Source organism: Macrotis lagotis, chromosome 2 (assembly GCF_037893015.1).
Source record: "Macrotis lagotis isolate mMagLag1 chromosome 2, bilby.v1.9.chrom.fasta, whole genome shotgun sequence".
Lineage (NCBI taxonomy): Eukaryota > Metazoa > Chordata > Mammalia > Peramelemorphia > Peramelidae > Macrotis > Macrotis lagotis.
The window spans coordinates 293,992,738-294,017,380 of NC_133659.1; the positions used below are offsets into that span (position 1 = coordinate 293,992,738).

The following is a 24,643-nucleotide window of genomic DNA, read 5'->3' on the forward strand; positions in this document are numbered from 1 at the left end:
CTTAATATACTATCACTTCCACAAAATATATAACTAATGGGATCTAAGAACTATGCATCATATTTGAGCAAGCATCAGAACAAATGAATAGATTTCCATTCAGTTTTCAGCTACATGTCTCTTGGCATTTCATATGCTTGAAAGAAGAGGAAAACAACTGATAAAAAACAGGAGATTAGTTTGAAATGTCCCTTGTGGTCAATAGATAAAAATGTATTTCTGCTGACTTGGAAGTGATGTGATTTTTATCTATAGCATCAAGTGATTCCAAAGCATCACATTTTTTCTATGCAGTGCAAAGGAAGTCCAAGAATTTTGATTTAGGTTAATCCAAGTGTGGGCATCTAGAGGATAGATCCATAAACAGGGGCACAGAACTGGAGGAAGTTCTACTGTAGGGGCAAAAAGTCTTTCCACATTTGAATTCAAAATGAGAGGGGGGGGGTGGCTAGGTGGCGTAGTGGATAAAGTACCGGCCCTGGAGTCAGGAGGACCTGGGTTCAAATCCAGTCTCAGACACTTAATAATTACCTAGCTGTGTGGCCTTGGGCAAGCCACTTAACCCTGTTTGCCTTGCAAAAAACAAAAAAAATGAGAGAGGGAAGAGAGACATCATAATGAATAAGGAGATAGTTTCAAAATATTTCTTTGGGATATTCAATTTTTTACTTCATACTATGTATTATATAGTTAAAGGTGGGTGAAAACTTGTCCTGGGATGTCGGAGGCAGGATTTACAATTAGGTTAGGCGTCAGATTAGTTGACCTCAACTTTGCAGTTCTTTGTTTTCCTATTTTAACTATGCTTTTGCGTTACTGTTTCTGGAAACATTAGCTACAATAACTGATTAAAATACTAGAGCTTCTCATCATCAAATATATATTTATCACATAATGACTTTGTATGATAGGAGCACAAAGAAAGAAGCAGTATGTAGCACCCTGGATTCTCTGTAATTTCTGATTTTTCTAGATTTTTTCATCATAACTCCGAAAGCACTTAGTCTTTCAAGTTTAATTATTTTCCATCTTGTATCATTTGCTAATAATAAATATTTCATGTGACTCAGGTTTCCTAGTAAGGTATAACTCATTAAGTCTAGTGATAATCTCTGTCGTGTGCTATTTGTCCTTTGTTTTTGTTCTGAGTCTTGAGGAGGACCATGATATCAGTGAGGTGAGATATGCCAGTGAATTTAAGTGAGAAAGGGATGTACAAAGTCACCAACTTCATTTTCTGGAACCATCTAGGTCCAGTGGTAAGATATAGATCAGGATGAACTAGAGATATCCCTCGACACAATGGGACATTGGTCTTTTTAAGCTAAGATCTCAGTTTGACTGAGGCAACACCCATTGATGATAAAGGCTAGGTAAGAAAAGAGACAGAGAATGGAGCTTTTTACCTAGTCTAAAACAAAGCAAAACATACTATACTATATATTTATTGTATATAATATTATATAATTATATATAATAGTGGTCATTGTGGGGACTTATTGCTGTGACTGGGGATGGGGGTCACCGAAGCAGATAGCAAGGTAGGAGATGTTCAGTGTTTGATCAAGCAGAAAAAAATTGAAAAATGATTGAGGAAAATTTACTGAAAATTGTATTTCTACATGCAACCTCCTCAGAAAAAAATGACAACACTTGAAGGTACATTCTGTTTGCATTGGGGCTTTGGCAGGAATCTGTTAGTATGAGGGGAAAGTAATTGAGTAAGCAGAAACAATAGCAGGAAGTCTGCTTCTTGCGGTTTTGGAAACCAGGGGAAATCTTGTAGTGACATCCACAGAATGTATTGCTTGTTTCTGCCAATGCTCAGGAACAGCTAAATAGGCACAAAGTGGAGGCTACTGTCCTTATGAGAAGAGAAGGTAAAAGAGAAGGCGCATTCTTCTATGTTCACCAGCTAAACAGAAAAGATGAAGTATTGAAGGGTTGACAAGAAAATATGACTCAGGGGCGGCTAGGTGGCCCAGTGGATAATTAACTAGCCGTGTGGCCTTAGGCAAACCACTTAACCCCATTTGCCTTGCCAAAAATCTAAAAAAAAAATATGACTCAGAAGGAAATCCTAATGAGAAAGAGAGAGAGAGAGAGAGAGAGAGAGAGAGAGAGACATAGAGAAGAAAAGGAAGAACAAAGGAGAGAGAGAGAGGAGGAGAAGGAAAGAATTTGAAGAAATAAACAATTGACAGAGAGAGAGAAGAAAGAAATGGGGGGGGACTTCTATGTGTTAGAAAAATAGCTTCTATCTATCTCTGCTTGGAGAAATTGAGAGCCTCTCTATCATCCATTGCTTTGTTCCCCAAAAAGAAGAAAGTAAAGTTTGAAGAAAAAGTAGTGAACAGTCTAAAAGTTTATTTTTAACCTCTTTGCTTGAAAGGAAAGGAGGGGAGAAAGACCAAGATAAATGTCAAAGAACTGTTTGAATCCTTGCCTACTAATTATGGGAAAACTGGATCCCATACTCATAGTTATGGGCCTTCTTACCCTTGTAGTCCAAACTCTTCCAGTGAAAGTTAATTTTAAATCAAGGGCATCCTTGCTCCCACTGATGAACTATGATGCTATGTCCATACCCCAAAACTTATGAGGCATCAGGAACCACAACTTTAAATAAATAGGTTCTTAACCCTATTCAATAAAGTAGAAAACCACTTCTATCTTTACAACTCATTAGGGACCATTTCATATTGCCTTGGGGTCAAATGAAAGGGGATACCCCAGCTTTGATACTGCCAAACTCTACCTCATGACATAGACCTAAGAATATCTTCTTGATTAATAGATATATTCATGGTTTGTAAATTAAATTGGGATAAACCATAGAATTTTAAAGGACATGTTTTATTGAGTATTTTTTAAAATTTCTTCATCTGCTCTAATATTTGCCAGTGATATGTGACACTTTGCTTCCCTAAGAGCCTTGTAAGTAGAGGACAAAAATTCAGTGATATTCAGTGACAAATACAATACTGAAAGCATAAGAAAAAAAATTACACACTCACAATATAGCAACCAGTTACGTGTAAATATAGTCATTTCTTTCTCCTTGAAAACACTAGCTTTGACATTTCACTATAGATTTCACTAGTTTTGAAATTCTCCTGTCTCTCAATTCTGCCAGAATACTATTACATTTAAATTGTTTCAGCTGATAGAAATGTGAAGTTTTACAATTAAGAAGTGGTTTATACTTCTGAAAAATTTCCTTTTTCTGTCTTTGGTTCAGACTGTGCCTGTTTTTATTTCTTGATGAGACAGAGGCAATTTATATGCTAGAAGCATTTCTTGCAGGAACTGTGGAGATACTACTGCCCAGGCTTGCCAGCACTAATTTTTTTTCCTGCCTGAAAGCATGTTCACCATTATAGTCCCACAGCTTGACTCATCTGTAGTCACACAGTAAGATAATAACCTATATGAGAGTTGGCTTCACGTTTTCTAACTGCCTGTTCAAACCCTGGGCCATGTCTTGCTCTCTTACACATGAGGATCAATTCTCATTTCTTGTGACTTATCACTGAATTTTCTTTCAGAATGTCTAAGGTATTAATGGCATGCCTCCATTTCTGCATCTTTGAGGGAAAACATCTCAGTGGTTAAAGTGAACTTCCATTTTGCAATGATGCCATCAGGATTAATTAATATTTTCCAACTCTTGAAAGCAAGCAAAAAAACTAAAAATCTATATATATATTATATATATATCAGATCTAGTCAATGGCAATGTAGGTGGCTTATTGTATTGTCGACTGTGCTATAGGTAAGGTGACTTCACAAGTGCATGGCTAAGACGAGTTAATAATTTAGTAGAGTTTTGTCTATAGTAAATGTCAGAGGAAGTGAATGAAAGGAATATTGCCATCAATAAATGATGATAAATAAATTTCTAAATAATGTACAAGTCTGCTTAGAGAACTCTTGCTTTAATACTATTACCCTGATATGGTTTGACGAGGCTATGAGGCATTTTCAAATTTACAATATGGTTTAGCATCATTTGTAATGTAAACATCATGGTGTCCTCTGAGCATAAGCAGTATTTAAACACAACAGTTTGTGTTCTTCCCTCGATAATAACTTTGTGTGTTTTTGTTGTAAAGGCAAATTAGGAGCTTATTCTATAGAAGAAATTCAAAGAGTTAGGAGGCTTGGCAATTCACTCTCAGTATTGTTGGAGTGAAATAATAAGTAATAATTACATCTGATATTACCTTTTTGAAAAGGCTTTCTTCTGTGGCTTAATAAATATTTCATGAACCCACATGAAGTAATATGCTAATGATGCAATATTTACCCAGTAAGCAGGTGCACCTACTGATGTTTTTCTTTTCTTTAGTTTACCTTTGATGAGAGATCTCTTTAAAGCTTTCTGAATTTTTTTTCTTTGCTCTTTTCCCTGCCCCCACAGCTTTACTTGGAACCAAAATGGTGAGCGAGAGTGAGAGTCACCATGAGGCCCTGGCAGCCCCCCCAGTGACAACTGCTGCACCTGTACTCCCACATAATGTCACCGAACCGGCCACCCCAGGAGAAGGGAAGGAAGATGCTTTTTCTAAGATTAGGGAGAAATTTATGAATGAGTTGAATAAAATTCCATGTGAGTATTACATTTTTAATATAAATAGATGGTCAAGATTCTTGCCAATCAGTTGCAAATAATGTGTTTTTTTTATTTCTTCTGAACCTATCAAGACACTAGTAAGTTATAATTGGGGCCTCTTGTACATTCTGTGAAATCACTTAAGTAGGGGCAAAAATCCCATTTATGATAATCTTTCGAGATCATATATAATCTAATATCTATTCTATCAGTTCCTTTTTCTGTCTGAAATACTAATTTAGGGTTTTGAGGAACTGTACTTTCAGAATCATTCATGATTAAATATCTTGGTCTCAGCTTCAGTAATATATCTCTAAAATCCTGTTTTATTTCCAATGTAGTTCTTTCCTTGAACCTCTAATGATAGAACTATTGATCAAAAACTTTCAATAATTCTCTGTTGTCTCTAGGACAATTCTTTCTTATCATCAATAATGACTAGAATTTGTTTTTTTAATAGTTGACTAGCTTTACTCTTTTTCTGTTAACATGGGATCTTTCTAAGCAGTAAAAGACCCCCTCTTGCTAAATTTTCTATTTCTAAATGTAATCATTTTAAAAAACCTTTTTCATATGCTGTCTTTGAGGAAAAATCTGTTCATTTGCATATTTTTTACATCTATAGCAATAATTTCAGTGAATGTGGCTTAAATTAAATATTTGACTTTTCTACTATATAGAAAATCTGTCATATTCTTGAGTTTGTAATTTACCTTCTATAATTGTCTTAGAAATAAGTTCTATAATTTATTGGTATTGGAAAGTTCTGGGTAGGGAAATTCCCTCTACCAATTCTCTGCAATTTATGTTTGTTGAGTTACCATGAATACTCAGAACATAGCTGATATATGTTAGTGATGGGATCAAACCCAGACTTTCTTGACTTTGGGTCTATTCCCCATATATTTGTAGTCAAATAATTTAATAAATAATATAAATTTGAAATTTTCAAAAGAAGAGTTACCAGTAGTTCTTTCCTTGAACTTCTAATGATAGAAATGTTAAGGCTTTTAAAATCCAAGTCTTTTGGACCTAGGAAAGTTCTTGGGACCTAATATGTAACATGTAATTTATGAATGATACCTAATTTCATTTCAACACTAAGTGCCAGCTATCGACAAGATATCATTGTAGGTGATGGGAGTTTAAAGTCAAAACCGAGATGATCCGTACTCTCTAGAACCTTACATTCTAAAATAGAGAAACCACAAGTACAAAGATAAATAAACATAGGCACTTTGATAAGGAAAGGTCACTAACAATCCAAGGGTTCCAGGAAAGCTTATGTGAAGCATCAGAACTGAGACTCAAAAAGGCAGATTCGTCTTCTGAGAGATAGATATGATGAAGAACTGCCTCCCAGGCTTGGAAAATGATTCATTCTCATGCATGCGTAAGAGATCAGATGAATATCCAAGTTTGAAAACAGTTAGTAGTAATCTACTTTGTCTACAATGGAGAGTGTGTGAGGAAGAAGAAAGAATGTACAATAAGACAAGAAAGGTAAGTTGGAATTCACTTTTTTTTAAGGCCTTGAATGCCAAGCAGAGTAATTGATATTTTATGTTACAATAGGGAGCCATTGAAAATTTTGAATTATTAGTGCATCGGTCTTTTTCAAAGTTAGAACTTTAGGGACATATTTCTGAAGCTGTGAGATCAAGTTAAAACATTTGGAATCTAGGTCATTTCTTATGCCATCATTAATGTAGAAATTGTTGATTTATCTTCCTCTTAAGGAAAACAATTCAAGTTCCTATGAGAGAGCCCATCACCACTCTAAGGTTCTAATTAGAATTCTCAGCAGGGAGATGAATAATTGCATGGAAATGTAGGATAACTTGGTCTAGTGAATAGAGCACCGAACTGAGACTCATGAGACCCCGGTGCCATCCTTGGTCCTGCTGTTTTGCTGATGGACAGTTTAACCTTGAGGAAATGTTATTGGCATTCCTTTTTTTTTGGAGATGATTTTGCCATCAACTGTCAATTGGGTATAAATTTTGCTCAATAAATGTATGTGTGAATTAAAGCTAAAGTTGTATAGGAGATGAGGAGACATTGGACTGCTGGGTGGCATAGTGGATAGAGTGCCAGGGCTAGAGTCAGGAAGACCTGGGTTCAAATATGACTTCAAATACTTATTAACTGTTGATCCTGGGCAAGTCACTTAACCCTGTTTGTTTCCTCATCTGTAAAATGAGCTAAAGAAGGAAATGGCAAAACCACTCCAACTCCAGTATCTTTGCCAAGAAAATACCAAATGGACTCAACAAGGCTGAAATGACTAAAGTATAAGAGAAGGCACTGGAGGCAATTCCCTCAATAGAATTAGAATATTCCTTCCCTGAAGGCAGGAGCAGTTTAGTTTTTTGTCTTTGAATCCCCAGCATCTGGCATGGTGTTCAGAGTAGTCATTTAGTAAATGTTCATTGAATTGAATTGATTAAATGGATGACCCAAGTCAAACAACATCCTGCCTTATTTATGAGACCCATCAAAGGGCTAACAAGGAAAGTAGAAAAATATTTAGGGCCAGACAGTAAACAAACATGGTTCCCTTCCCCATATAAGAAGCTTTGGCAATATGGTAATGTTTGGATTTTTAGTGATTAGTTTCATTAATGTATGGGATGAGTGTTTTGGTATGGTGCTCAAATTTTCCTTCCTCTTTCCCTCCCTTTACTCCCACTAGCCCACAGTAGCTACCAAAGCTATGAGTAACTCATAGCTAATTCTGGCGTGGGCAAACTAGACTACCATTTTACTACTAATAACCATAGCTTCTTAGCTCCCCACTCAGAGACATATCATTTAATAAATCAGTCAAGATATCGTTGATTCTTAATCAGAAATATTTCATATATGTAAGGCAAAGTAAAAATAATTAAAATATAACATTTTACTTATAAACCTCCTTCCAATTCACTGGAAGTTCATGGGGAATAGTCACATTTATCAAATAACTTACCACATACAGAGTACTGTGGACATCAATTTACAAAACCATAGCTGGAGAAACATTAATTGGGGCAACTCAAAATTCTGAATGTCTGACCTTTGTATTATTTGCCCCTTCAGGAACAATGGGCATGACATTTCATTAAACAATTGAATAAACTTTTATAATGCGTCTATTACATGTTTCCAAACATGGTCTTAGTAAGCACCTAAGTAAGTATTCAAATTAAAAAAAGGAAAGAAGAAAGGAAGGAAGGAAGGAAGGAAGGAAGGAAGGAAGGAAGGAAGGAAGGAAGGAAGAGAGGAAGGAAAAGATAGTCTCTGCCCTCAAGGAGCTTACAGTCTAAAGGGAGGAATACAAAGAAATCTGAAAAGGAGATATGATGAGGTGGGGAGTATCCTGTTCCATGGACTTGGACCCTGGCAGAGCTGCAAATGCAAAGGGGAATGAGCTTAAAAATTCAATTCATAAAGGAATTGGGAGGAGTTTGGTCCTCTACTCTCTAGCTCTCCAATCAAAAGTAAAAGGAGGCTGAGAGAGATAATAAGGTTTAGATTTGATAACAGCATGATGAAATTAGAAGTATTGTCTAATCCTAGGAGGAGCATCTTCCATGAAACTGAAAGTGCAAGGTGGAGCCCACTGATAAAAGTGGCTGTTTTTCAGATCTCTCTGATTTCTCACTACCTTTAAGTTGGGGAATCAAAACTTAGAGTGGTGAGGAGATAAGTATGTTTACCATTAATAGCTCTTCATTAGAACCTTCAAAAAATATGAGCATAATACGAACCGCCCCCATTCTCTATGCCATGCCTAGAAATACATTCAAAAATATAATTGGAGTGTAGTGGTCAGCATCAATGAGCCCTGTGAGAATAACTCACAAAGTGAAGTGGCTGAATTATTCCCATCTAAACATTGTGGTGAGATGAATGAAAAGTTCAAGTGATAAGAGTTTCTAAGTAATTAATAGTTATTAGTTAGACTAGCTGATAATCAGCAAATTGATGGTCTATGTTTTCTCTCTGAAACTAAAGATAGATATCTGTGAATTCTTAAGTATGTTTGGAAAAGAAGGTACCTCAGAAAGCTTAAAAACCAAGGTTGATTGGTGAATAGTTAATAAGGGAGTAGAAATATTAATGAGAGTTGAGAATATGACTTGATCAAGAGATTCAACTTCCTCCATCAATCTGGACAAAGAAAACCATTTCTACCCAGACCACTTTGGTTGATTTTTTTGTTCATAAACTGAGTTCCCCTAGACTGTAATGGAGGAGGTACAAGGGCATGGGCTCTAAACTTTAGGACTGGAATCACTTAGATTAGATTCCATAGATCACTCTAAATAGAAGTTAGGTCCTGCCCAAGATTGAAGAAGATATACCCAGAGGATTTGACCAATCTAATCTATCAGCCATTTCCTTCAGAGTCAGACTGAATGATCCACAGGAACTGGTCCCTCAATGAGAAAATAGAAAGGAAAAACCTCAATCCTAATTTAATAATTAGTTATTATAAATAGAAAAATAAGCCCATCTCAGCAGTATTTACAATGTTATATGACAAACATGCTTTTTCCTTACTTCTACAACCCTCATTCAGAAGGATAGATTCCTAGGGATAAATCACCATAACCAGTCTACCTCTTGACCCCTACCTATAGGAAAGAAATTAACCCAACTCACCACTCACACTTTTTTAAAAAAGTGACACATTTTAAATATTAAACAACCATTTACCTGCCAAAAGGCAAAATTAATAATAGTTACATCATAGATATGTATAAATTGAAAATAAATTCATAAATAACAAATCACAATTCATATAAAAATTTGTTCTCTCTTCCATCAGTATACTCAATATCCACAGTTGAAAGGGGCCACATATAGAAAACTTGGAAGGAAAGCTCCCGATTTCATAGATGAAGAAGACTGAGGTCAAATGACTTTCTTAAAGTCTTGTATTAGAATCAGGATCTGAATTTAAGTAAATTCTAATCCTATTTCAGCATTCTTTTCATTACAGTGTTCTTCTCACCTCTATGAAAAGGGAAGATGTAGCAAAATACAGATGATCTGAAAAGGTTGCAGATAGTTATTATTATAAATATTTATTGCAAATAAGCTTACTGAATATTTTAATAATTTATTATTAATTAATAATAAAAACAATAGCTAGCATTTATAAAGGGCCTTAAAGTTTTCTAAGTATTTCTATGTTTTGTCTCATTAGATGCTCATTACAACCCTGTGACTCTTAGAGACTATTGTGATCCTCATTTTACAGAAATGGAAATTGAAGCCAAGAGATTAAATGACTAATCCAAGATTCATGACTTGTAAGAGTGTGAGGTAGCATTTAAACTCAGATATTCCTGACTCCCAATCTAGGAAGCCATCCCATAGAGTCTAGGGTAAGTTGTCTATTTAATTAAAACCTGAGCAACTTTCACTGCCTATATAATTAAAATCTTTCACATACAAGAAGTGAGACTAAAAGAAAAGGGGGAAAAAAAACATGTAAACTTAGAATGAATCCCTTCCATAAATGTCCTCACTTTGGTCTAAGTATAATTTAGTGTGATGCTAATTACAAGTAACAAATTAGAATATTAATCAATTTTGGTCTCTGAACTAAATCTTGGCTATCTGGCAGATGTGATTTTTGCAAAATTGATGGCCAGCAGCTTTAGTCTGTCACTTGAAATTCCCTCTTGCAAGAAGAGAGGTGTTACAGTGGAAATAAGTGTGCATGTCATTAGTTGGATATCTGCACAGTCCGGCATTGAACATATTCAGACCAAACTACTTGATATCCCCAATAGCTTAAAATATTTAAAATAAAAAGAAATGATAAATACCAAAGAATTTTTATCTTCTAATTCATAGCTCAGTTTTTTTTCTAAATGAAACAGACAAGTATTTTGATCATGTTTCTTCATTTTGCAAACTTTGATTTTTTAAAAAAGAAGGCTAGGGTCAAGGATGGTTTGCAAAGCATGAACTGGTGTTATTCCAGTTGCAATGATTAAGGCCTGGGATATTCATGAGCTCTTTCAAGTAGAATGACAGCAGAAGGTCAGATAGCTGGAATCACTTTTCACTCAAAGAAAAATGAGCGAGTTTGCCCAAGGAAGGTACAAAATTCTCTGGCATATTCTAAACAAATAAAGATAAACTAAAATATGCTATTAAAATATTCATTATTAAAATATTTTAATAATTAAGGCTTTAAAATAGACCTAAATCAAGATGCCATTTCAGGATAAATTGTCATTATGTCTGAAAAAACTCCAAAGACGTTGAATGTGAAACATGTGTCAGTCTTCTCTTATATGTAGTATCCATATACCTTCACTATACCTTTATAATAACCATTCACTATATTTGAAATGCTCTCTGTCCTCACTCCTGCATCAGAGTCCCTCACCTCCTTTAAGAGCCAATTCAATTGACCCCCTACCACAAATCTCTTCTGATTTTCCCTTACATGGCTTCTGAAGACCTCTATCTTTTAGTTACTATAGTTATTTAACTGCTATATATTGAACTGTCATAAATAATAGTTTTTATTCATTATTTATTCATTACACATATACTTATGAATATATTGACTTTCCAGAGAGAATTTAACCTTCTTGAGAACAGGGAATGTTTACTTTTTCTTCTTATCCCCAGTAGCTTATAATGCCTAATCAATACTTTTTGATAGGTTTTGATTGACTTCTAACTTTCTGGTGCACTGGTGGAGTACAGAACACTAGATATCAACTTTTAAATCCATAGAGTGCATGGATGAGACACAACTTTTATAGGTAACGTCTTTGCCATCTAATAAGAGCCTGTAATCAAAAGCAGCTGTATAGTACTCTACACTTAGTATCATTGTTACTTAAATCTTTTAGCGCATTGTGATCACCCAATAATTCTGGAAGATAGGTAATTCAATTATTATTGCTCCCATTTTTCAGATAAGAAAGCTAAGGTTCAGAGATTAAACTATTAGTCCATGGTCATATAACTGGATGGCCTCAGGGATGAAATTTAAATCCAAATCTTTTGTGAATTCTGTATTTTTACTGCTATATTGTGCCGACTTGCCAATAATTATCTGCTTTCAAATTAATGACGAGAGTACTGCTGAGACTTGGATGAGACACTAGTGCAGAACTGAAAAGCTAACTATTAATTTGTTTCTGGAGTATGAGCAGATGCACTACTTCTGACAAATAATACTTTTTCACTAGGAGAGATAAGTTTCATAGAGACACTGGCCTTTAGCAAAGGTCCATGATAGATAGATAGATAGATAGATAGATAACTGTATGTGAATATAAATTGCTTTCTTTGTAAATCTATGTATTTTATTTTATGTATTTGAAAACGTTGTGAAAGAGGGTGCATTTTCTTTGCCAAACTGATTTGTCACACAAAAAAAGATTAAAAAATCCTAGCCTAGAGAAAGAGGCACTCATAAGATTTACTCACTAGTCCTTGTAATGCCACCCTTTTTTGCATCTAATGAAAGAAATAGATGGGAGGGGCAGCTAGGTGGCATAGTGGATAAAGCACTGGCCCTGGAGTCAGGAGTACCTGGGTTCAAATCCAGTCTCAGACACCTAATAATTTCCTAGCTGTGTGGCCTTGGGCAAGCCACTTAACCCTAATTTGCCTTGCAAAAAAAAATACATGGGAGAAATGCCTTTGATTCCCCTGGTTAAAGAGACATCAATCAGCAAGACATAAACTTCATTTTTCTCCTCTTTATTATCTATTTTGAAACAGTTTTCCCCTCCTACTTCCCCTTCCTATTTGGAAAAAAAGACAAGAAAAAAGCCCATCTTTATTTTATTTTTTTAGGTTTTTTGCAAGGCAATGGGGTTAAGTGGCTTGCCCAAGGCCACACAGCTAGGTAATTATTAAGTGTCTGAGGCCAAATTTGAACTCAGCTCTGGGGCCAATGCTCTATCCACTGTGCCATTTAGCTGCCCCCTTTTAAAAAACTGTCTTTATTAATATCACTATATCTCCAAGACAGAATAGCAATCTGTTGTTAGTCACTTGGTGGTAGAATCAAAGAGGGTGTTAACCCTGAAAATAGGTAAAAATAAATCCTTAGGAAAATCATGTGAATGAATTGGCTTTGTCCAGTTAATTCAAATTCTGGACATGATCAGGAAAGTCTCAATAATTCTTTTATGTGGAAGCAGCTAGATGATAGGTAGCCAGAGCTGAAGTCATGAAGACCTGAGTTCAGATGCTTCCTCAGACACTTAGAAGTTGTGCAATCCTAAATAAGTCACTTAAGCTCTCTGTGCCTCAGTTTTACTCGTCTGTAACATAATAATAGTGCCTATCTCTAAGTTTTCTGGGAGGATAAAAAGAAATCATGTTTTTATTTATCCCTTCACTTCATCCAGTTCAAATCAATAAGCAATTAAATACCTATAAAACATCAAGTACAGTGATAAGTGCTGGGGTGTACAAAGGCAAAATACATAGACAGTTCCTACCTAGAGAACTGACATTCTTGGGGAGGGAAGGAGACAGAGAGAGAGAGAAAAACAGCACATACCAAGTGACCCAAAAATCTTAGACTAATGAAATGCAAAATATATATTAAATAATTGTGGAAAGAAGAAATCAAGGAAGGCCTTTTAAAAGAAGAAATATTTGAGCTGAGCCTTGAAGGGAACTGGAATTTCTAAGAAGAAATGAGGGAAAACTTTCCAGGGGTGGGTGTAGACTATAATTCTAATAGAACAGTTTAATTTACTAACAGTCTTCTACATCATAGCTCATAGTGCATTTTTAAAGCTTTGTAGGGGTTGGGGGGTAGTTTTTTTTTTTTTTAATTGTGATGAGGGATTGTGACAAGGACCAAATATTCTATTCCCTCATACCATAGTGTTAGTCCCTTCATGACTCCCAGATGTGGGAAAGTCATATTGGCTAACAAAGGATCCTTCAATTTTAATTCTAGAACTGGAAAGAAACTTAGAAGTTATTTAGTCCAATCCTTTCATTTTATAGAAAGGAGAACAGAGGACTAGGGAGGTTTTGTGATATGCTCAGTATCACATAGATATTAATCATCAAAGGTGGGATTTAAACCTAGGTCCTTTGATCCAGAGACTGTGCTCTATGACATCTATAGACTTCAATACTAACTATATTAGTTATTATATATATAAAGTTCCTAATACAATGTCTGTAAGGACTGATGGTTTTCTAACATAATAGTCAAATGCACTAATCCAATCATGGGCTGTATTAGTTTAAGAATAATATCCAGAATGAATATAGTGGTAGTTCTGAAGTAAACTGTCTAGGTTGGGTACAGTACATGTGATCACCATTAACACCATGTTTTCAGTATGGGTCACATTTTAGGGAGATCACTGGCAAGGTGGACCACATCCATATGGGGGAATGAATAATACATATACATGCAAATACATATATATATGCATATATAAATATATATGTGTGTGAATACATGCATATGGAGCTACATATAAATATAGTATGTCCCCCTTCTATTAATTAACCAACAAAAATTATTAAACACTTAGGATCCAGTTGCAAAAATAAAATTGAACCCATCCCTGCTGTTCAAGTTTACATTTTTGGGGGCAGCTAGGTGGCGCAGTGGATAGAGCACTGGCCTTGGAGTCAGGAGTACCTGGGTTCAAATCCGACCTCAGACACTTAATAATTACCTAGCCTTGTGTCCTTGGGCAAGCCACTTAACCCCATTGCCTTGATAAATCTAAAACAAAAACAAAACAAAGTTTACATTTTTATGAGGGGAAACTGAGGCACAGAGAGTTATAGGGACTTTTGTCAAATATCAGAAGTTGATTTTGATATAAGTTCTCCAATTCAAGAGCTAAGATTCTTCTACCATGACTTTGTTTAGATTTTATGTACATCTAGAAACCAAGACAACTGTATGCATTTAAAAAAATTAATGACTAGGTTTAGAAATTCAGACAAATACTTGGCAATCTCAAAGTCAGCTGTTTCTTGTCATATTTTTTTTCCCTCCCTGAAACTGTAGGCAAGTCGTTTAACCTCCTAAGGTCAGATTCTGTAATTTCTCCACTGACCTTCCCTAACCAAAGATGAGCTTTTTTTGTCATTTTAATAACTGTCTTCTCTGTGTGACTAAACCGTAACAGTTTGTTCCACTGCTTAGGTTGGCTTTTATGTACACAGCCTTAATTCAGTGACTGTCTCTGTGGAAAGCCTTAGTTCCGAAATACGTCCTCAAAAAAATGACAAGTGGGCTTCTTAATCTCTTTCTCCTGGTATAATGAAATATCATTACCTGTAAGAAATAGGGAAGATGCTGACAAGCATTAATAATTCAAAGCTCTTGCTCTGTGAATACATGACATCATTCTCCAAAGCTTTCCTGCTCCTAGAGGAAGCTATTTGAGAAGAAGCTTAGTAACTTGGTGGTACAGTCATCAAATATCTTGGAAGATCATGTCCAGTCTGGTGACTCATGCTCATCCATTGAACACAGATTTACGGAGCACCCACTGGGTTATCAGAAAGCTTTCATTTCATCATAGTCCATAATTCTACATGTCTTCTTTTATTGTAAAGACAGTTGTTATATTTAGCTGTCATTAAGCAAAAAAAGCTTAATTGAAGGCAGTTTATTTGGGTGATCCCAAAGGTCCTCAGAGAAATAGAGAGTGGTTTTTGTCCTATCATTGTGTAATCTGACAGAAGGAAAAGTGGTATAAATTGTATGGAAGCCTGTCCTCAAAGACTTCAGTTGGGATTTTATAAAAGATGTTATTTGTATGCTACTGGATTTTAGTTTCCTTTTGGAAGTCTGTTGTTCAGTGAAGTTCCCCCAGTAGATTGTGCTATTAAAATGAACTGGAGCTATGGGGTAGTTATAAACCTACAGAATATTGAACTTGTGCTGAGGGACAACAAATACAACAATTTTCTCGACAACGATCAATCAGTTAATCAACAAGCTTTATTAAAAAATTTGCCCTTTGTTAGACACTATGCTAGATGCTAGAGATTCAAAGAAAACACAAAACAGTCCTAGTCCTCAAGGAGCTTACATTCATTCTCTCTGGAGAAATAACATATTAATAAATGAATGATTGAATACAAAATAAATGCAATGTAAATAGAAAGTAAACTAATATGGAAAATAAGAAAAAGCAGTGAATTATCACTACATTTTGTTTTGCTCTTCCTCATTACATTAGTTCATGCTATTCAAGCATTTTCAGCATTCACCCAAGGTAGCTTTCAGTTTAGAAAATGATATTAGAAAAAGCCATTCCCCAATTGACAAATGGTCAAAGGATATGCAAAGGCAATTTACAGATGAGGAGATCAAAGTAATCTATAGCCATATGAAAAAATGCTCTAAATCATTAATTATTAGAGAAATGAAAATTAAAGCTTCTCTGAGGTACTACCTCATACCTCTCAGATTGGCCAGTATGACCAGGAAGGATAATGATCGTTGCTGGAAGGGATGTGGGAAGTCTGGGACACTATTACACTGTTGATGGAGCTGTGAACTCATCCAATCCTTCTGGAGACCTATTTGGAACTATGCCCAAAGGGCAACAAAAATGAGCATACCCTTTGACCCAGCAATACCACTACTGGGTCTATACCCTGAAGAGATGAGGAAAAAGGGTAAAAAATTACTTGTACAAAAATATTTATAGCAGCCCTGTTTGTGGTGGCAAAGAATTGGAAATCCAGTAAATGCCCTTCAATTGGGGAATGGCTTAGCAAACTGTGGTACATGTATGTCATGGAACACTATTGTTCTATTAGAAACCAGGAGGGGCAGGATTTCAGGGAAACCTGGAGGGATTTGCATGAACTGATGCTGAATGAGATGAGCAGAACCAGAAAAGCACTGTACACCCTAACAGCAACATAGGGGTGATGTTCAACCTTGAAGGACTCGCTCATTCCATCAGTGCAACAATCCGGAGCAATTTTGGGCTATCTACAAAGGAGAGTGCCATCTGTATCCAGATAAGGAGCTGTGGAGTTTGAACAAAGTGCAAGGACTATTCCCTTTAATTTAGAAAAAAAAAAAAACAGATAGCTTATTGTCTGATCTTGTTACCTCTTAGACTTCTCTCCTCTTTAAGGATATGATTTCTCTCTCATCACACCCAATTTGGATCAAAGTACAACATGGAAACAAAGTAAAGACTGATAGAGCGCATTCTGTGGGGGGGAGGGGGGAGGGAAGCAAGATTGGGGGAAAAATGTAAAACTCAAATAATATCTTTAATAAAAATAAATTTAAATTAAAAATGATATTAGAATCATCTCCACACTTATAGAGATCATCCTTAATGAGAATTCATGGGAAGGAATATTAAAACTTGTACAAATGATATTACATCTGTCGATAAATATGTAGTAACTCTTTGGTCCAGGAGGAGGTCATGTTGAGAAGATACATGTTTCTGCAAGTTTTATTTGCTATTTAGTTCTTTTAAGTTCATTTATAGGATAGTTAGAAAAAAATATAAACTTCAACTTTAATTGATCCCTTGGAAACATTTGTATTTTGGTTCAAATTTGATATTGGAACAAAAGTAAAAAAAACCATTTTTAACCAAAAGAACTGAGAACCTACTAGATACTGGGAACCTGCGGGTCAGTGGGTGTAGTGGAAAGAACCAGGAGCTGGGAGTCAGAAGCACCTAGGTTCAAATCAACCTCAGACTAACACAATTAGCTAACCACATGACCCTGGGTAAGTCACTTAACCCTGATTGCCTAAGTTTTCTCATCTATAAAAATAAGCTAGAGAAGGAAATGGCAAACCCTAATAGTGTCTCTGCCAAGAAAACCCCAAATGGAGTCATCAAGAAGTGGACACAACTGAAACAAGTGGACAACAACATAATTACATTAATAATAAGAATTTTGTTGCTAATGATATAAAGTTTGGGGATTATTTAAATATTGTTTGGAGTAATAATATTTGGAATTGAAAATATTTGGAATATTGTTAATGCTGCATAATTTGGGAATACCACAGTTTCTGAAAAATTAAAGTTATGAATCACTCAAGGGACAATGGAAATGTATCATTTGAATATGACTAAGCTACAATGTATTAAGACATATGGATAAGGTAACATAAAAAATGTCATTAGAGAGTTATAAGAACATGAAAAAATAAGCCAGTTACATAGTAAAAATAAGAGAAAACCAATAGAGTTGCATGTGATGCATTAGTACATATGATACATCAAGAGATCTAAAGAAAGAATTCCAGAACGTTAGGTGAACCTGCTATGGGAGGATTTACAAGAGAACATAGACAAGAGCCACACGATGAGGAGGTATGAATATAATAATTCTCTACAATGGATATATTATACATATAGATGAAATTATAAATCCATTTAGATATTACAGCAATAAAAAGATCCTGTGTTGAGTTTGAAAGGATCTTAGATTGAATCTAACTCCCCCTACATTTTACATATGAGGAAACTGAGGCCCAATATTACATGCTCAATAAATGGATTTATCTTCTAGAACCAAATCCAGCAATCTTTTCATCATATTTTAGGAACTATGCAGTGTTAATATACTGCACAAGCATACATCCATACTTGAATCTTATTGAAATGTAGATTGAATGTTAAAATTTAATTCTTATTAAATAAAACATGTCTACAAAGGCAAATCATAAAGAAAGCTTTAATGTGAGAAGCAGTATGGATATTATTTTCCACTCATTCTGACTTATTTAAAATTGTCAACCTGTCAGAGTCACGTCAGCTGCATTCATTTGAACCAAGATTGTAAATGGAGAAAACTGGAGGGAGATTGGTATTGCCATCATATTTCTAGTGCTTAGAAATTGTTTCCCAATTTTAATTATTTGCATGAAAAATAAATAATCAAAGAATTTATACTTGCTTGACTTCTCTGACTCACCTTCAGAGTACATCTCAATAAAAATTAATAGAGATTTAAAAAGCATTGACTCATAAATAGGACATTCTGAGTTATTCTCACCAAGAACACCTTTCACTGAAATTTCTGCTCTGAAGTGATTGTAAAATTCCAATAAATGTTCTATCTTAACTGTTTATCTTTAAGATGCTTTCACATACAAAAGTGAGAATGATGGAAAGGTAAAGAATCCAATAAAAATGGATATTTGACTAATTTGCCATTTATTGAGAACAATGAATGTCTGACCCCCAGATACTTATAACAGCACAGTAGGGGTCCCAGTGAAGCACATAGATCATTCAACAAAGCCAAATTGATCTTAACCTTGAAAATAGAAGATAAATGTTAGATTTTCATTATATAAAGCCTTAGACCAGATTCTATGGGTTGAGTCAACTATACTGGGAGTTAACTTAAAAAAAATCAAAAGTACCCTAATTCTTTGGCTTAATTTCATCAAACCTTCAATAAATTAAAATACTTGCTATATGGCAGAATTAATCCATCTCCTAATAGTCACCTATTTGATGAGACTTAGACCATTAATAGTTTGTTTTTGTTGTTCAGTTGTTTCAAGTCATGTTCAATTCTTTACCACCCTATTTGGGGTTTTCTTGGCAAAGATACTGGAGTGGTTTCCCAATTCATTGTTCAATTCATTTGACAGATGAGGAAACTGAGGCAAGAAGGGTTAAGTGACTTGACTCAGGTCTCACAGTTACAAAGTGACTGAGACTTGATTCGTACTTAGGAGGATGAGTCTTATTGACTTTAGATCAGGCACTCTACTCACTGCACCACCTGGCTACCCAATAGTTTGTTACTTGAGGCAAAGAATGTCAGAAGAATATTATGGAAATTTGTTTTTTCCTTTTTTCTAGACTGATGTAGACTAATTTACTCTTTGCAGAAGCCTAAATAATCTAATCTCATGAATCCAGAAAAAAATGAATCTCTCTATCCAATGACAAAAATCTTTCTTATAATAATCAAAACCAACTTTAAAATACTGGCAGACAAATCACTACTGAGCTACTTCAATTTCATAAACTATTATTTTCTATTTTTCCCTTTTTTATAGCCTACTTTCTTCCTTATTCCTGTTTTCTTGCTCTGTTGTTTTGACCTTTTAATCTTCCTTTCTTTGTCTTTTTCTTTGCTTTTCTTGTCTGGACTCAATAAATATTTATTAATTGACTACTTGGCCCTCACTCCCAGTTCTGTGGGTATTTCTTGTTGTTTGGTCATTTTTCAGTTGTATAAGAGATTTTGTGACCCAATTTAGGATTTTCTTGACAAAGATGCTGATCTGGTTTTCCATTTCCTTCTCCAGCTCATTTTACAGATAAGGAAATTGGGACAAACAATTCTAAGTGACTTTGCTAGGGTCACTCAACTAGCAAGTGTCTCAGACCATATTTGATTTACCAAGGGTTACAGGATAAAGCAAAAAAAAAAAGTCAGCCACTAGATTCATGTCGGAACTACACAATTTTCTTTCTATGATGGAGACACCAACAGGAAAGGAAAAAAATATATAGGTTCAGTACTATCTATTAAACTAAAAATTATTTTTAAAAATTTGATAAATTTAAAACATAGATGGTAGACTGTCCTTCCATGACTACCAGCATCAGCCTACAATATAACCAGACTCCAATGCTATAAGGGAAAAGAGAGTGACAGTTTTAGCCCTCTTCTTCACTTTCTATCCATAAATATTGTAAACAAAATTTAGATAATTTTTACAAGACTAGGAAGGATTGTTCAGAAGCAACCTCAGAAGTAAAAGAAGAAACAGAAATTCTTGAACTGAGTCCTCAAGTAAGATAAGAGTTCTAAGAGGTAGAACATTCCATATGCCCAAGATAGCCAGTGTCAGGGCAAAGTTATAGAAGGCACAGGAGCTGTATATGGGTCACTTGGGCCAAGCTGTAAGAGTATGCAGGTAAAATACTAAGGAGTCAGTCTAGAGCTAGAATTCTTAAACTTTTTTGTGTTATGGACCCCTCTGATGGTACGATGTAATCCATTTGCCCCCTTCTCAAAATATTTCTGAATTCATAAGGCAAAATACAAATGATTGTATTACAAATGAAATCAATCATATTGTAATATAATTATCAAAATATTAAAATATAAATATTAAATATAAATATAGTAAATCTATAAATATACATTAAATATTAAATATAAATATCAAAATACACAATTTACTTAACTATTACTTAACTTACTTAACTTAACATAAACTATTTAGGGGATCATTGCTTCTACTTAAGAACTCTGGCTCTAGAAAAGAAACATAGGCAGATTATAATAGGTTTTAAATTCTACCTCAAACTCACCTGTTATTTTTGTTTCATATGTTTTCTTCCTAACTTATTTTAATATATTATATTACTATAATGATATATTCTTACTATTGTCATCTGAAAATAATTTTTATTTAATTACATACAAAGTTTAAGAGTGCTACAAAGTCTATATCCTATCGGCAAATTTGGGGGGTGGGAGTATATACTCCTTTGTATGATGGAAATCATTGGGAAATTGGAATTCAACATACAAAGATCCATACCTCTAATGATCAATTCTGGAACACATCAGATTTCTATGTTGAAGGATTCTACCAGCAAAAAGCTAGAAGAGCTGATTACTAGTCCCACAACTGGTCAGCAAAGGAATAATTATCACCCCCAAAGGTGGCAGTCATGCTGTTCTCCCATTCAGACTTCCTTCTTTTCTGGGAATCCAAGTGAGATAACAAGCTGTTTAATCAGGGGAAAGAAAAAAGTGCCCATACATGTTTAGTAGCAAGTTTCCATTCTAGGGGTTCTCCAAGGTCATGTCCAAACATATCCACCATTCCACTTTCCTATTACTAACTCACACTAATTCTGAACATGGGTAGAGATGAGCATCCCTTTGGAGCTCTGCCACCAGCTTTAGATTTCCAGCAGGTCTTCACAAAAATGCAGGATTAGAGTTCTTTTGCTATGTACCAGGATGTTATTCTAAGTAAATAATTGGGTTTTCTTGAAGGATCTTTTCCTGCCAGCACATCAAGAGCCACACCTGCCAATTCCTCTCCATGTCCCCAAAGCTAAATCTCAGCTTCATTAACAGCTCCAGCAAGACTTTCCTAATTCTTTGCATCCTGCTTGTCATCTGGGATCATATTCATTTGAATATCCTAGCAGGTATCCTTACTCAAATTAGATAGTACCTCATTTAGGGGCTCATTTGTACTTGCTGTCATTTATTCTTTGATAGGAAAACTCCCCAGCCTCCCAGACTTATTTAGGATCATTCAGAATGGGCAAAGCACTTCATGGTAAAATTCACACTTTTCTACCAATTATGTATGTTACATTTATATATGTGTAATTATGTATTCATTTATGTATATAATTTATATTTATACATGACTTCATTGTATATTTGTATTCATATCTATTATTTAATTTATCTGTGTGTGCATAATTGTATGTTTGTGTATGTATATTTGTGTGTTGTGTGATTATATTGTACATGTATGTGTTGTGTGTGTTTGCGTGATTGAACATGTGTGTATGAGTATATGACTATTGAATTATCTATGTGCATACAAACACATGTATATGGATTGCATTATGGTACCTTACACATAGTGACACAGAAGTTAGAATGATAGGCATTATGTGTGAACACATATGCACTGTGTGGTGTGTGCGTACATGTAAACATATGTGTCCATTCTGTATACACACACACACACACCTGAACTCCACAGAAATATACATGGGTGTGTTCATGTGTATGGACTGTGAATGTTATTGTAATTTAATCCAAACCTGTGATTTCACTAGTATCATAAAGGCATGTTTACTGCTTCAACTAGCTGCTATCAAGTGATGTCATATATACAGACTATGGAGTAAATATGAGTACACATGTTATACCTGTATGAATGCACACACACATATATATATATATATATATATATATATATATATATATATATATGGATGGGTATAAATACACATAAACATACTGAGAGCTCAGAAAGACCTTAACTTGAAAAAGCCAAGGTCTTCCATTGCATCTGAGACCATCTCCAGCCTTCTAGATCTATGTCTGGTTCTTGAATCCAAATGGCTCTGGAGAAGAGAGTGAAGCTGGTGACTTTGTTATCTCTCCCTCACTGAAATGCAATTCACTTTCAAGTCTTGGCATCATTCTTTTGATGTTATGGTCCTCTTTAACAACCAAGGACTAACAATGAACACACACACACACACACACACACACATATATACACACAGTCATATGAATATGCCCATATAATAGACATATATAATATTCACTTATATATTGTGCTTGTCTATGTATGTATGCATGCATTTATCTATGTATACATAACACAATTACATAGGTTTTGCATTGTTATTACCATTGAATTAGCTCCATTTTCCTCCATTTTAGTTTCATGGAGCAATTTGAACTTTGAACAGCATAATTCAATTTAGTGTAGCCATAGAGTATTTTTTTTAAAAAATAACTCAATGAGTTCGGTTGGCTTGTCTAACCTTATGCAAGACTGGCTGAATATTTCTGCATATTTTTCGTCGGGTTGCAGAGGAATTGGTTGCCTATTTAAGGACTTCCATTCTGTTAGTCTTCCCCCAATGCTGCCCTGTGGACACCCTGAAGATCTTCCTCCTTTCACTTTATGAGTGATTCCTATCATTTCACCCAAGGCTAGCCATTCATTTCCTATTATTATCTGTGAAGCTATTGCCTAAAGTGGTGTTTCTGAGTCTCTTTACACACTGCTCAGTCAGCTTAGGATTTTCATACATCATCTCACTTTGCATCAGCTAATACTTTTCCCTTCTCTTACTATTCTTAGAGTTTCCATGATACCAGAAATCTGTTGCTAATCTGTTGCTAGTGAGCTCATTTGGCTATTAATGTTAAATAGATCTTTTTGAGGTGTAGGAGAGGGTACATATATATATATATATATATATATATATATATATATATATATATATATATATATAATGTTTACTGTGGGTTAGACATTATACTAAGCACTGATCCTCAAGGAGCTTATATTTTAATGGAAGAGGCAACATGTAAACAACAAGGTCCATATAAGATGTATGCAAAGGAGATAGAAGATAATTCAAGAAAGGAAAACATAATTATCTGGAATGACCAACTAGGTCCACCCTCAGAGAATATCATTGTGCTAAATTTTGAAAGAAGTGAAAGAAACCAAGAAGTGTAGATGAAACAGTTAAGCATTTCCAGAAAAGAGGACAGTTGATGTAAAGGAAGAGAGACAGGAGATGAAACATCATTTGCAAACATTATTTGAGCATAGAGTATCAGGAAGGAAGGAAGGAAGGAAGGAAGGAAGGAAGGAAGGAAGGAAGGGAGGGAGGGAGGGAGGGAGAGAATGGAGGGAAGAATTGAGAGGGAGGGACAGAGGGGTGCAGGGAGGAAGAAAGAAGGAGAGAGGAAGGAAGGGGGAGAGAGAGAGGGGAAGGAAGGAAGAAGGGAGAGACAGAGGGAGGGAGAGAGGTGTTGCAAGGAAGGTGTTTGTTGGAAGGAAAGAAGGAAGGTGTAGGAAGAAAGGTGTTTGTTGGAAAGAAAGAAGGTGTAGGAAGAAAGGTATTTGTTGGAAGGAAGGAAGGTGTTTGTTGGAGGTAAGGAAGGAAGGGAGGGAGAGAGAGAAAGGAAAGGAAAAAGTCAAAAGGGGAAAAGGAAAAAGGAAAAAAAAGTAAAAGGAAGGAAGGAAGGTGGGTAGGTGTTAGAAGCCTGAAAAGATAGACAAGGGTCAAAATATGAAGATCTTTAAATAGCAAACAGTTTATTCTTAGTTTTATCACTGACTATCTCTGTGACCTTGGACAATATCTACAGCCATTAGGGAACCATTGGAATGCATCAAGCAGAAAGATGACATGGTCAAATGTGCTTTTTAAAAAGATCATTCTGGCAACTTGGTAGGGGTTGAGATGAAAGGGAAAGAGATTTGAGAAAGGTAAATCAATTTGAAGCATATCATAGCAGAGG

General features: G+C 35.2%; 1 protein-coding gene across 4 annotated transcripts in view; it reads left to right on the forward strand.

Annotated features, from left to right (window-relative positions):
* SYT1 (synaptotagmin 1) overlaps positions 1–24,643 on the forward strand; it is a 731,190-nt gene that overhangs the window by 426,124 nt on the left and 280,423 nt on the right. For all 4 annotated transcript variants that reach the window (XM_074226490.1, XM_074226493.1, XM_074226491.1 and 1 more), the window contains one exon: positions 4,424–4,612. In XM_074226490.1, coding sequence (XP_074082591.1) covers positions 4,441–4,612 — 172 coding nt within the window. In that variant the 5' untranslated portion in view covers positions 4,424–4,440. The remainder of the gene's footprint in view (positions 1–4,423; positions 4,613–24,643) is intronic.